The 15,301-nt window shown below is 34.6% G+C and overlaps 1 protein-coding gene across 2 annotated transcripts in view; it reads right to left on the reverse strand.

The window, feature by feature from the left end:
• Window positions 1–3,863: 3,863 nt before the first annotated feature.
• LOC114291563 (calpain-type cysteine protease DEK1) overlaps window positions 3,864–15,301 on the reverse strand; it is a 42,093-nt gene continuing 30,655 nt past the window's right edge. For both annotated transcript variants that reach the window (XM_082910781.1, XM_082910782.1), the window contains exons 24-32: window positions 14,908–15,259; window positions 14,417–14,737; window positions 14,206–14,310; window positions 13,913–14,041; window positions 11,070–11,450; window positions 10,846–10,983; window positions 9,508–9,744; window positions 8,970–9,419; window positions 3,864–4,446 (exon numbers count right to left, since the gene is read on the reverse strand). In XM_082910781.1, coding sequence (XP_082766907.1) covers window positions 9,114–9,419; window positions 9,508–9,744; window positions 10,846–10,983; window positions 11,070–11,450; window positions 13,913–14,041; window positions 14,206–14,310; window positions 14,417–14,737; window positions 14,908–15,259 — 1,969 coding nt within the window. In that variant the 3' untranslated portion in view covers window positions 3,864–4,446; window positions 8,970–9,113. The remainder of the gene's footprint in view (window positions 4,447–8,969; window positions 9,420–9,507; window positions 9,745–10,845; window positions 10,984–11,069; window positions 11,451–13,912; window positions 14,042–14,205; window positions 14,311–14,416; window positions 14,738–14,907; window positions 15,260–15,301) is intronic.

Raw genomic sequence — 15,301 nt, forward strand, 5'->3', positions numbered from 1 at the left:
GTGAGGGTGAGAATGAGAGAGAAGTAAGTGGGTTTGGTGTAGATGTGAACCTTATGAGCAGATTCAAAGTTGTTAGAGCAATATTGGAGTAAAAATCTTCAAAAACCCTAGCTCTAAGTTAGAGAGAAGAGAAAAAGAGAAGAGATAGTGAGTTTGGGTAAGAGAGGGTGAGGTTGCATCTTATTTTGAAATTTGGGGTCAAAATGTAATTTTTTTAAAATTTTTCCGTGTCAAATGTGACGGTAGGGGCAAAATTGATACAATTTCAAAAACTTTGGGGGTAAAATTGCAATTATTCAAAATCTGGGGGTGTACTTGAAAATCGTGTAAAAGTATAGGGGTAAAAATGAAATTTACTCTTTCTTTTCTATATATTTTTCATGGTAAATTGAAATAATCCACAAATCCAATACCAATTTTGCGTTTCACATTTTTCTTCGTAATTTTTTTAAGGGTATTAGGATTTTTTTAATGCTAAATTGCCTTTTCCCCCTCCCTTATTTTTCCGTGCATTATTTTATACTCAATACCAATTATATATTATTCTATATTATGAATTTGTCGCTTAAATTTTATAGTGATTCTATATATGAAATTATATTTCATTTCCTACATTATTTTTATATAATCATAACTTACTGGAGGAAAAACTTGTACAATAATGATACTTTCAAGGAACCGCTAAAGTTTGGATTTACTGCTTAAGTTACTTTTTCAATTGTTGAATAGTAAGTCCTTTCATGTTTTGATATCATATTACAGATAATTAATCATTTCATACACTGAGATGTATATATCATTTGGATGTTTTTATTATTTTTTCTTTTTGGATTTAGATATTGTTATGTGATTCTTTCTTGATTTGTTGTTGTTGAATTTCTTTGAAAAATACGGCAGACCCCCACCCCCAGTGACCCCCAGCCCCACGTGGCTGTGGGTGATTGGAAGGAAAGAAAAAAAAAAAAAATGGCTAGTAAAAAAAAACTGGGGGTGCTGGTGGTCCCTAGCACAACTGAATTTCTTTTATGAGCAATGCTACGTATCTTGAATTTGATCTTGCCTCAAATGGCTCGAATTTTGTTTTGTCGGTCGTCTGGTAAAAAGGCTGACAACCGCAATCGACAAGGTGACAACCGCAATAGACAAGTGGCCAGTCGTCCGGTGAACACAAATTCGAGCCATTCGAGGTAGCTCAATTCAAGGAACCAAGGATTTCCCTTTTTTTATATAGTTGATATTTTAATTTAATTAAGAGACTTTATTTTATAATCTTATAATTTAATATATATATATATATATATCATATAAAATCATTATAGGATAATCCAACTATAACAAATTTATATTTAGTTTTTTAAATAAAATTATATAATTTCTATTTCTACATATTTTTATTTTTCAAATTAATATAAAAGAAAATTAAATAGCTAGAATTACTTTTAATTTTATGTTACTAATTCTTCTTCTAATTTAACTATTATTTTTAATATCAAAATGAATATTTATTTTACTATTTTATAATTTAATATATATCATACAAAATCATTATATAATAATTATATTTTTATAATACGACAGAACTAAAATTATCAAAATACACAAATAATTTAACTAAAATTAATATATATATATATATATATAAGTAATAATTTTATAGAACGATAGCGCCAGTAGTATTAAAATAAATAATTAAAATCATACTTTAATTTTAAATTAAAATTAAAATTAAAATTATTCTTTTATAACCCACATTGTACCATTAAATATTTTTTGAAAAAAAATAACAGGTGCATTGCACGGGTCAATTGTATAATAACATATATATATATATATATATATAACACTCATGCTTGTGCATTATGACATATTAATGAAAATTATCTTCTATTTTTATTTCACCATTAGTTGTGCAGAGCACTTCCAAGAATAACATTGTTAATGTGATATTACTTGCAATATAATTTAGCCTAAACACAATGCATCCCCCATATCATATCAGTTATTTGTTGCCATCAAATTGTCCACAATGCAGTAGTTTTGAAAAAATGGGAGCTGGAAAAATAATCGCTGAATCAGGAAAATGGTTGTCGGAAATAGCGGCAGCAGTCTTGGTGTAGAAAGTAATGGCGTTGGTGGTAACATGGATAATGTACCTGCTTTTCGGAATAGTAGGGTTCGATACTTGGTGGGTGCACACTTTAGAGTTGGCATTGTACTCTTAGGCCATGTTTGTTTGGGTGGACATGAGTTTGGAATTTGACTAATAGTCCAATAAAATTATTAATCCGATGTTTGGTTAAACAATTTAAGTACGGACTAATTATTTTAAACTTGACTATTAGTTAAGATAGGATACATAATCCAACAGATTCGTAATCCTAAGACTATTAGTCATGGGAATGCTAATCCAGTCCACCTAAACAAACATGACCTTATTGTTAGACTCATCTCTTGATGTGGGGTGTGAGTGAGGTCTATTGTTTACCCCAATGATGGATTCTTTTCTATAAATTTGGTTAAATCTGGCCATCAACCAACTACCTTAGAGCCAGGACCTACAAATGTTGTCTCCATAGAATTTTTTTTTTTTTGTTAAAAAAGAAAAGTGAGGAGAAATTCTGTTACCATATACATATTTAGTTATAATCTACTATATTGTCAATTATGATACGATGTTAGTTATTACATAATTTTGGTTATGATTCAAGAGTTTTTTGGTTATACCTCATGTGATCTTTGGTTATAACTACTTTATTTATTTATTTTTTATAGTTATAACTCTCACAATATTGTGTTATGTTATTTGTGATAATCAAACTCACAAATGACATAAGTTACTTACAACAATGCTGCGCACATAGAGGACCAAACATAAAAACTGTTCCACCAGACGATTGAAAGACACCATGACAACTGCAGTCGACGAGTTTTGCCCCGTTGTCCAGCCCGATGACCTCCATATAGCTTTTGTGTTTGGATCTATGTTCGATCCTCTGTGCGCCTAGACTTTTTGATTTACATATGTTATACACCTTTAACATTTTCAGCGTGTAAATTTGAATTTTTTTTATGTCTATGAAGAGAGATAGTTTTAAATTTTCAACACTCACAACTTTTTTCTCAATCATCCCTTACTATTGTAAGTATTCTTTTCAAACCACATCTGTGATAAAATTGGTAAATTTCCCAATACAGTAGCTGATTTTTTTGACAACTTTTTTATTTGTAGTTCTTGTTAGATTTTTGTTTGGCCCTTTGGATCTTTTTTTTTTAATTTTTTTTTTTGTTTTTATTTTTATTTTTGTATTTTCTGCATATTGCTTTTACTTTTATTCATTTATAAAGGAATCAGTTTTATCTTTCAAAAGTAATTACTGAAACATGAAAAACTTTATGAATTTAATTATTAAAATTTATAAAATTTATCCTTAATTTAATTTTTTTTACAGATACGCTGAGTTGTTATTTCCCATTAATATAACTGATTTTTAGTTCATGAACTGTTCCCACTTTATTTTTATTTTTTTATTTATTTTAATGCCTTATCCCACTTGAATAGTGAATTTATGGCCAATTATCCCTTGTTTTTCATTTATTTGACTTTGACCTCTACAATCATACGTATTTTCTTTGGTACACTAATAGTTTGAAAAATTCAAAAAAATAAAAAATAAAAATTAGTTCAATGACAGGACTCATTAAACCAATGAAATGGTGACAAATCAGACTACTCAAATTTTGATCAGCATAGCATTTGTTAATATTAAATTGCGGCAGACAATCACCTGGGTAAGGTTTGGTGGCTTCCCCTTTCCTCTTCAATTGAGAGCATAGAGAGAGAGAGAGAGAGAGAGAGAGAGAGAGAGAGAGAACAAATGATCGATTTAAAAAAACAATACAAGAAAGGTTTAATATTGGACAAAGAAAGAACAAACGCTTTCATCAATTAGAGCACTTCAAAACTGCAGCCGAAAACATAACGCCAAATTCCAGCCACAATGATTTCCTTTCTTTCCCTTGATAAGGAGGTATACATCTAATTATTTTCCTATCTCTTTTTTTTGTTTTTTTTAACCTATTTCTTTTCACCTCTGTCAATTTACATGATCACATCCATCCTATAGTCATTCATACAGCATGACCCTACTCATTTACAGTGTTTACATCCGAGAACCCGTCCTCAACGCTGGTAGAAGAAGCAAATGACCAAAACAGATCATAATGCTCAGATAACCTCAAGATTTCAGCAAAAATCATATCCATGCAATCATACCTCTGCATAGATTAAAAAAAAACAATACATTCCAGCTCATTGAGGAATGGTATCTGATCTGACATGCGCTGAGCTTGAATGAGATTCAAAAAATAGAGAGGCACAACAGCTGATATGAATAACTGAAACCCATAGGCTATCCTTGCAACTCCAATCAGCATTACATTGCAACCCTGCAAAAATAAGCTTCATATCAGTCCTTCAAGCATTTCAATCTTTTTCTAGGTAGGACAGCTATGCATTTGGGTTTTGCGTCAAAAATGATTTGTTGAAAAATTGCCATCTTGGCATAGGTAGAACTTTGTACATCCACTATTTTGGGAAGTGATGTTCCAAAGGTGGTTGTAAGCATGGTGGTTTCCCACCAGCAGAGTTGCTTCTACAGCATTTACATAACAAATGCAAAAAGAACGAAAGGCTGAGCTACCTAGATGGTAATTATAGTGAAAAAAGCATGGAGAAAACTGTCATAACCATTTAGTAAATTAAAGGAATACATCAGATAAACAAAGCAATGGTGTAGCTATGCACCAGATTCAAACTAATAATGATGCATTATTTTATGCTGAGATACACTTCAAAAATAGTATTGTAAAAACTGCAGGTCAACCCCAGGGCTCAGGCCCAGTACTTACCAGCAGTCTAAAACACTTTTTCGGCATCCTGTGTTAACGAAGTAAGAAAAAGTTTTACCTCAAAATTTTCAGCAATTTGTTTTTATTTAGTTATTTTTATGGATCAGCAACAAAGAAATTTTGTTATTATAGTTAACGAGTAAAAATATGAACTACAAAGACAACAAGAAAGAAAACAATGCAGAGAAGATGTCCCTCTAAAGATGTCACTTCTGGTCTATCTGAAAAGAGAAGCAGAGAGGTTTTTAAAGAAATATTCGGTACCAAACACTTCAGAGAGTGAAAATCTTATGGATCTGAAAATGTCTGGCCAAGAATTGAGATCGTGGCCTCTGGCTTGGTGTACGTCAAGTATTACTTGAACTTGCTCTCTTAATTTCTAATAAAAATTATCATATAATCATCTAAGGTAATTATTTCGATGGGTATGGGGACTTTAAAAATACATAAATAAATAAAATAAAAAATCACAAGCATTGTTAACTATAACTTATAATCTGTTACACATAAACCTGAAGATGAACTTCCTTGGTGTACACTATAACCAGATGAAGTGTCTAATGCATAAACAAAAGACGAGAAATTTTGAGCAGCATGATCTACCACAGTGGAAAATGCATCTTCCAAAGCCTGGTGCCAATTGAGGAGAAAAATGAGCAGAAAACAACTTGCGCATGAGCTAGTAATTCTAGTGTAGAGAAGAGAGAGATTAACCTTTGAGCTTTTCAACAAATTATTATATAAGAAGGGACGAGGGAAAAAATTAAGACAAAAAGAGCAACTGTTGGACGTGTTTTCCAATTTTCTTTTTTTGATAACTGGGTGTCCGGGTCAACTTGCGCACCTTGACTAATCTCAGGACCCTGAAGTTAATGACCGGGTAAATCTCTAGTGACCCCCTGGGTGACTCTAGCTCGAAACCTTGGACCTTATCCTCAAGTCTTTACCACTCGGCCAACCCCTTGGGGTTGACATGTTTTCCAATTCAATTTCATCACAGGTTTATTCCCATTTTTTTATGCCTCCTCCTGTCATTCCTTAAGCCATATGAACTTCAGGGAGTCGTCCGGATCTTCAATATGTAGGAATAAACAAAAAAGATTTTTTCTTTGTAATTGTTTTCCCTTTTCTAGGTCGAAGCTGGCTTTATCAACAAATTTAATATCTTGAATGTGATTAAGTTAATGCCATAGGTCCTACAACAAAACAAATGCGACTGAAAGACACATGCAGCACTCACTGGACACATGTTTACTGGATTAATTTGTAGTCATTGCTGCGAATTGTAGTATTTAAAAAAACATATGTTCTAACCACAAAGAATATCAAACTTCGATGATATTGACAATTTGACTAGGAAATGCTCAAATCTATCTAAAAACAACGCCCAATTAGTACACATTAATGTGTGTTTGGGAGGGGAAAGATTAGGTACACACCTAACCTTTAGCATAGTACACAAAGTGGTTGTCCCGTGACTTGAACCCATAACTTCAAGGTTATTAGGCCAAGGTTTTACCACTGAACCAATACTCAAATCTATCTATCAGAACTAAATACTTACCCATACCCCAAATAAAAAGATGAACCGTCTCTTAAAAAAAAAAGAAAAGAAGACCAGATGAAGATGTCCATGCACAAAATTTAGCTGATTAAAGAAAAGCCATAAAATACCATGCAATAATACAATTACATTCTTGGACCATGTCACCATGGAACTCCAAAACTTTCAATCTATACAAATGGCCCTCGCATGCATGATAATCATTTCGTTGTTAGACAGCCTTGTCAGTTTTTTATTTTGTGTAGTTTTATTTTATTATTATTATATTTTTTCTTTTTTGCGTGTGTTTTTTGTTTAGTTTCTTTTGGTCTGTTCACTCAAAGACCTTTGCCTTCCTTCAGAGAAAACTAAAAAGAATGGTAGAGACCTATGCTACCTAGAACATGGATCGTTTCTTAGTTGCACAAAGAGGGGGCGGGGGAGGGAGCAGGAGCGGGAGCGGGAGCATGGAAGCGTGAGCCAATAGAAGTTTCTTAGGTTGGGCGCGTCTCGGGAAGCGGTAATATATACATATATATATATATTTTAATACACATTATAAATATTTTTATTTTAATACACATTAATTATTTTATTTATTTATTATATTTTTTAAATAATGTGTTATTGGTAATTTATTTTTATTTTATTTTACATATATGTGTGTGTTTTTTTTATTAATATGTATACTATACACTCATATATATATATGTTATATTTGCATGTGTTAATATTTTTTTTTATGTAAATATATTATAAAGATTATATATATTAATATTTTTATTTTTTTTATTATATATTTATATGTATATATATGATATATATTAAATAATAATGTATTAATGTTTTTTATTTTTTTATTTTTTAAATATATATATTTATTTAAAGATTTTATCTTTAAATATATTAATGTATTAATGTATTAATGATATATAATAATGTATTAATATTTTTTTATTTTTTAAATATATATATTTATATGTTTTATCTTATATATATTACTTACATTTTTTTTTTGATCAGATATATACGTATATATCGGGAAGAACAGAGACGAAGGCAGAGGAGAGAAGGCAGAGGAGACGAAGGCAGAGACGATGACGATGGCGATCAGCAAGGAGAGGATCTACGAGAGAGACGATCTGCGAGAGAGAGAGAGAGAGAGAGACGATCTGCCACAGAGAGAGACGAACTCGACAGACGAAAAACACAGAGAGAGAGAGACGAACTGACAAAAAACAGAGAGAGAGAGAGACAACCTTCGAAGTGATGAAAGAAGAAGAAAAACGAAGCAAAGGACATACCAGACACAACCAGGTTCTTCTTCACCTTCTTTCTCCTCTCTCTTTGTTGACCAACAAGCTGGGGTTTTGGTTCTTCTTCACCAACGTTCCCATCTTGGACAGGATCGCGTTTCTCTATCTACAGAAATGCGATTCCTACACGTTTCTTTCTAAGAAACGCGGAATCGCGTTTCTTACGAAGATTCGTGACCTGTTACCACGATTCCTGCAACTAAGGATCGTTCCAGTACATGGAACGAGAACGGGAACGTGATACGTTATATGCTCTAAAATATGGTACAATAAAAGTATACATATATGTTATACTTAAGAATTTAAAATATTTTTAGAGTAATTTTCTTTATACTTAAGAATTTAAAATATTTTTAGAGTAATTTTCTTTTAACTATTAGGTGTCAAAAAAAAATTCACGTAGCAAATCATTTCTATGAAAATTATGACCCATTTTTTTATTTGTCTTGTCAAAACTTTACTCACCTTAGATTTTAGTTCATATATTTGATTTTTTTTCTCCTAGGTAACATTTAAAGAAATATATTGGAAAAAACTTTTGGGATCGCTTCGGATCACTAAATTTACTGTTTTGGAACAAAAGTGTACCATGTTTCGGAACGTGCATACCAATACGTAAATCACTAGGGTATTAGCGTTTTCTGGTAACATAGGTAGAGACAAACAAGCCTCCAGCAAAACAAATTTAAGAAAACTTGTATATCTGAAATACTAGGGCGATATTGCTTAGATGCAAGGCCATTTTTACCACTTGACAAAGCAAACTAAGCATCTATAACATAGAGCAAACAAGATCATAACCCAAAACAGGCTAACGCTACGTTTATTTCGGTGGAAAATATTTTCCTTCAAAACAAAAAAAATTAGGGAAAACATTTTCCACAAAAATACTTTTCCTAGGCTTGGTTGCAACGTGAAACTAATGCGCTTGTGGTTATATTTAGTGGTGGTGGTGGGGTTGTGAAGGAAGTGGTGGTGTTGTCGAGTTGACTTTAGTCTAGGAAGCGTTTTCCACCTTTCAAAAGTGAAAAATATTTTACGCCTAAATAAGCTTGCTTTCCGTTGATCATGGAAAATTTTTTTTGTTGACTTTCGTTCTCTGTTGTACCAAATGCTAGAAAATGTGGAAAATGTTTTCCAGAAAAACAAACGGAGCATAAATGTCAATTGGATGTAAAGAAGGCTTCATGTTAGAAAATTACCATGATGCTCTTTCAACCCATTGGAATTCATTCAACCTGATTGCAGGCACTGATGATCCACGCAAAACCCAAGCAATCCAAAATTTGGCAGATGTGCATCGAGCCAAATGAAAACAAAACCAACTGATGAGCAATCACTGTGCATTATAAAACTTCAAGAGTTATAGATGCTTTGGTGAACACAGAAAGAACAAATGGTGCTTCTTCTCCAGGGTGGATAGTAGTAGGCACTATTGTGTAACCTTTTGGATCAGGATCTAGAACCATTTCACATGATATTTCTCGAGAATTGACATAGTCTGTCCCACCTACTGATTCATGCATATAAATATTGTAAGCAGCTCGACGACCACGAGTCCGGAGTATCCTCATCCCAATGTAGAACATCATTGAGTCATGACTGGATTGGTAATTCCTGAAACCAGCGGAAGTCCTCGAGAAGCTCACGCCCTAAAATATTTAAAGTCAGACAAGTGTGTTTTCCAGTCAACAATAGTTAATGAATATAATCTGCTGGAAGGCATATTGCGATATATACCTGAGTTAAGGTGATGAATACATGAATTGGAAATGATGCATCAGCCCCAGTTGCCCTGATTTTGAACTGTGGGTTCTGATGCCATGTATCATAATCTTGGCAGCCACCAGCACTATAACCTCGCCATTGGCCATGAACAGAATAACGCATCTCCAAGGGGTAGACGCGACAAACATATATTGACCGGAAGTGAATCTGGAAGTCTTGCCAAGACATCCAGAAAATACCATCTTTTGCCTGACCAACAAAACAGTTAGGCATGAAGCAAATGAAAATCAGATTAATGAAATATCAACCAAATATGTAAGCAAAATATCCCAAAAATACAACGGGAAAAAAAGAAAAAGAAAATAATTAACAGTGAGCACTTGTACCTAGGGCTGCAAACGAATTGAGTTGTTCATGAACAGTTCGAGACTTGGCTCGGTTACAGGTCGTTCAAACTCGTTTATTTACTAAATAAACCGAGCTCGAGCCTAACAAACAAGCTCGATAAGTTAACGAGCCAGGCTCAATTTGAGGCAAGCTTGACTTGATTAGGCTCGACTCGTTTAGATTAATTAATGAAATTATTAATATTAATATTACATTATGGAAATATATATATGTATACGTATATGTTTTTTACTTTATATTTTTGTTAAATATATTTGACTCTCATATATTGCTACCAACCTTTATAGAGAACTGGATGCCTAATGCATCCTTATGCAGTCGGTGTGGAACAAGAAGTATTGTGCAAACAAGGGGATTTTTCTTTGTTGTCGAGAATACAAGAGATTGAATCATCTAAAACTTTATTAGTGTATAAAACTTATATATTTTGCATGGGTCCTTTAGTATAGTGATTAAATTTTTTCAGATGGTCTTTTTAATAGTGATTAACTGGAAAAAGTCACTATCTACAATAGATATTGAAGCCTCTACAATGTATACACACATGCCATCTCAAGAACTAACATGTGTGACTGAAACCGCTTAGTGGGTTGCACAGGTTATTTGTTTATTCGGTTTCCTTGTCCCACATCGCTCCACAAGAAGAAAATGACTACAATGATTCTTCTATTAAGTGTGGATGTGCCTGAATGTATCTCTCTTAGACTTGTTAATCCGAGCAGCAGCTGTAATATTTTAATAGATTCGAGCTATCTCGAGTCGAGCTCAAGCTTAACTAAAATTCAACGAGCCGAGCTCGAGCTTAGTTAGGGTAGCTCGATTCGAGTTGAAGCCGAGCCTGAACATTCTTAAATTTGACAGAGCCGAGCTTGAACACTTGAAAACTGAACTCGGCTTGGCTCGATTGCAGCCCTACTTGTATATGGCAAGCACAATGATTACCTGTGGGACATGCTTGAGCTTGTGCCTCATCCTATCAGTCCATTCAGGTGATGAATCAGACCAAGGGCCATTCCACTCTACTTCATTTGCCCATGGATTTCGAATTTGAACAAGTTTGTGGCCATCTACTTCTCTTACCTGAACAAGAATTGGAAAAGAGGAATGAGCACTTCATGCAAAATTCTTTAGAGTCAAAGAAATGCTCAAGACAAAAGGTGACACACCTGCAATAAAGAGTAAGCATGCCCTTGCACAATCCCACTGGAAGAAATATGAACATCTGAACCTGAAGGACTCCCAGCACCTAGTAGAAATCCCTCTTGTTTGAAGCGCAACAATTGAGACCATAGTCTTCCACTTGCAAGGTCTATCTGGGCCTGTGCACTTCTCATGTCAATCTCCTCTCCAGCACCTCCAGTGAGGTCCACAAGAGCATCTTGGACAAGCCCACCTTCCAATGCCTCAAAAGAGCCATGCAATTTGGCATATGCCTTCTCCAATATAGAGACCCAGAGTTCATTCCCCTTCCTACTCGTAGCAAATGCAGGCTTACCAGGTGATTCACATGGAATCCAATCATCAATGACCACAGGAACCCATTCACCCTAAAATGGAAGACCACCAAAAGCAAAAATTCATTCAGCTTCTTTCAGTGAAGTAGCCAATCATAACAACAATCAATTACTTCCTCTTTAACTAATATACTAATCGATTATGTCTAAGTGGTAAACCAATAAAACATTAGGTAAAGAATTTGAATTTATCTTATCCCTATAACTGCAGTATTAGATCCCACAACAGTAGGCTGTATGCTACTTATGACTGTCTGCACGAGTAATCAAGGGTTAGTATGCCTGTTCATTAAAACACCAATCGAAAAATTAGAACTATTCACCAAAAAAAATAATCATAATTAGAAAGTATGGCCTCATTTGGCGTTAGGCTTTTTTAGTGACTTTTTGAGCAAAGGAAAAAAAATTTGTGCTTGGGAATGAATCTTTTTAGTTGTACGGTAAACACATGAATGACTGGTGTGTATGACTGGCTTTTGTAGTGGTTTTTTTGACTTTTTTAGTAGCTTTTTGCCTTGTTTTTTAGCTTTTTAACTCTTTTTAGCCAAAAAGCCAAGTTGCCAAACAAGGCCTAAAGGAACAACAAAGCGGAGTCAGAAGAAGAGATTTTTCAGCACATCAATTTTTCACTGTTGCTCTTCTTTTCCTTTTATTTCTTTCTCTCTCTTTTTCTTCTTCTTCTTTCTTTTTTTTTTTTTTTTTTTCCTGCTTTGATTTTGGGAAAATGGAGTTTTTGTATGAAAAGCTCATATTGACAAAGCAAGTCGTTCATCTGATCGTACAAATCTAAAGAGTTGATCTACCAATATTTGTACCTTTGAATGCCCTAATGCCATTGTTTGTACTGTGTTTCTCTTTCCGCAATCACTCCCTCTTTCTCTTCATAGGTCTTGACTTTTCAGATGTGCATGCTTCTTTTCGATAAGCAGCACTGAGAAAAAGGTAGATAGACCCCTTTATTTTTGGGTCAATTGCACTAATTACGTCTTTTTCTTCATGAGAGACCCTTCATGTAAGGGCATCCCCCTGTCCATATCATTAGCATATTCATTAACCTCACATGCTTACCAGGGAAGTTTGCAACTGGCAAGGACAATTGTCTAAGGTCTATAGAATGGACACTTTTATTTTAGAAATTGTATCATCAGTGAGGCTAACTCCCCACGATGTCAATGATTGCTGGGATCCAAATGGTTTTTCTCTTTGCTTTCTAGGCCACAGTAGTAGCTTTCGATCAATTCAAGAAAGGGTAAGAATTGCTCAAAGTAGAAGAAACAGAAAAGATAAGAGATTGATTTAAAAACCTTACACACTATGCTTAGGTTCTTAGATACTTTTTGCTTTGCTTTGGAGGTTCATAGATACCCATACTGGTAAGAAATGTACATCAAATATTGCAACCATATCTACATTCTACCCACATCTCACCACCCATAAAGAACTAAGGCTTGGTAGTCAAGGAAACTGGGTGTCTAATGAGACTTGGTTGTCACCAATGCCAAGTAATCTTTGGACGCCAAGTAAGCCAACTTGGCAAACTTTTGTTTGAACCCAACAAACCTACCAATTCTTACCTAAAATACATAATTAAGCCCATTCTAGCAGCCCCAAAACCTAAATTATTAATATGATTGTAACTCCTTGAAACATAAACTTGCATAAAACTGAATGAACAATTATATCACTACAATGGTCAACTTTGACAGAGAGCAAAAAGGCTTATTGATTGCCATGGGACCCATATTCTTAGCTTTCAGCTTCCTATGTTTACAGCATTGCATAGTTTCAAGGATAATTATATCACATAAATTTCTGGGGAGCATTTAAAAGCCAATATTACATTCTGAAATAAAAATCACCCTCACACTTCCCTAGTTCTATAGAACATCGCATGACTTTCCTAGTGCCACCTAATTACTACCTTCAAAGATTATCAATCACAGAAAAATACTACATATAATCCTATTTCTTACCACCTTTTCTCACTCCTAAACACAAGTGAATGGGTCTCTTGTGCATTTATTGATGTGGGCCCCATTGCTTTGTGTCTTGGAGTGAGAAAATAAGGTAAGAAATGGGATTATGTTAGCATCACTCTTAATCATACACCGCATATTTCAAGAGGTTACTAAACCAAAGCTTATAATCTCAAGTGAGAGTTCCCACCTTAAAAACTCACCAAGTGCCAAGGACCTCTGGATTGCGTTTCAGTAGCATGTTCCATGAGGTTTTATACTACCACCATATTACTAGGTCTCACAGCCACAAGGATAAATATGTCAGCTCTAGAGAACTATGCATAATTTTTCTTCGTCGCGATGAACCCACTAATGAAGACAACTTTCTAGGAGTCTAATTAACATATGCTTACCATGAGTATAAAACAAGTCATCTAAGCATGTTCAACATATAATGTAAGATTTTAAGACACTTTTTTATCATCAGATTAGATAGCATAAGTTGTAGTTCTCCAACTTTTAAACTGAATTAGTTACCTGAATACAAAAACGAACTGTATAGATTCCTTCCTCATTATATTCTGGTGTAATTATAACTTCTGATATTTGTGAAACCTCAGTCAAAACAGCAACAGCACTCAAAAACCAACAATCACCGAGTCGGCCCTGTGCACAGAAGAGGTGAGCCACTTGGAAGAAATATTAAGCATTGAACTATGTCGGTTCAAATATGAATTCTAATACATTAAAAAAAAAAAAAAAAAACATGAACCCACCCCCCAAACACAAAAACAATAAACAATACATGCCCGTTCTGAAGGAGAGCAAACCTGACAGACATCAGAAGGATTTGCAGCTCCAGAAAATAAACAAGGACGAGAATCCAGATTGTTCTCTTTCACTATTTCAGTTGGCCTCATCCATTCCGATACAACCTAGGTTAAGAAGGCTGAGATTAGGACAGCACATAAAGCTGAAGCACCACAAATGAGTAAAATATCTAAATGCATTGGACACGAAACAAATAGATCAGAGATGTACCTGCAATTTTAAAGGGGGGTGCTCCGGATCAACAAATAAAGATCGACCATTTGGAGGAAACTCCTGATCAGTAAAATGTGTTTCCCCTCTTGCAGAAAGGGCTTCTTTGACAGCCAATTCAACAGAAAGCATCCGCTGATTGATTTCTTCCTGTGTTTCCATCCTAGGTTTCCTCAACTTTCGGGCAAAAGAATCCACATCTACTACCAACCCATCACGATCTGACCTTCGTTTCCGCCCACTTGAGTATTGCCCATCCCAATCCACATCATCCCTGTCATAAAGATCCACATCTGCAGGATCACTATCCCACTCATCAACCTGAGTAGAACAGATGAAGTAGCAATCAGTATATAGGGTCAACCAAAAATGTCACCTAATTATACAAAGAAGACAAACTACTGGATATTGCAAATTTCTGATCTAAGAAGAATATATGGAAAACTAGAATGTATCACTATTATATAAATGGAGTAAATATAGGCACAGACCCGGGAAGGAGAATCTGCCCATTGCCAATTATCTTCTTGGAGATCAATCATACTGAGCTCAGCAGAACCCATAGCAGTATGAAAGACAACAATTTCATCTTCAGTCAAGCACCTTCCCCAAAGAAAAACATCCATTAAATGCATCTTGGATTCCGCTCCTTCACTATCTGACCTCCCAAATGCATCCACATCAGTAGGTGGTCTAACACCAACCCAAACTTCTGTTCCCTGCTCCCAAATGCTATTGCCCACACGCAATGGCAGGCCAGCCTGGTAGCCATCGAAGCCTCCATCCAGATAGCAAGTGGCCTCACCCAAATCAGCATCAAGAGTCATGGTTACCATATGCCACCTGCAAACAATTTAATCCCCTAGTAAGACAGAAAAGCCAGGC

Source organism: Camellia sinensis, unplaced genomic scaffold, assembly GCF_055761805.1.
Source record: "Camellia sinensis isolate YWXY unplaced genomic scaffold, ASM5576180v1 Unanchor1, whole genome shotgun sequence".
Classification (NCBI taxonomy): Eukaryota; Viridiplantae; Streptophyta; class Magnoliopsida; order Ericales; family Theaceae; genus Camellia; species Camellia sinensis.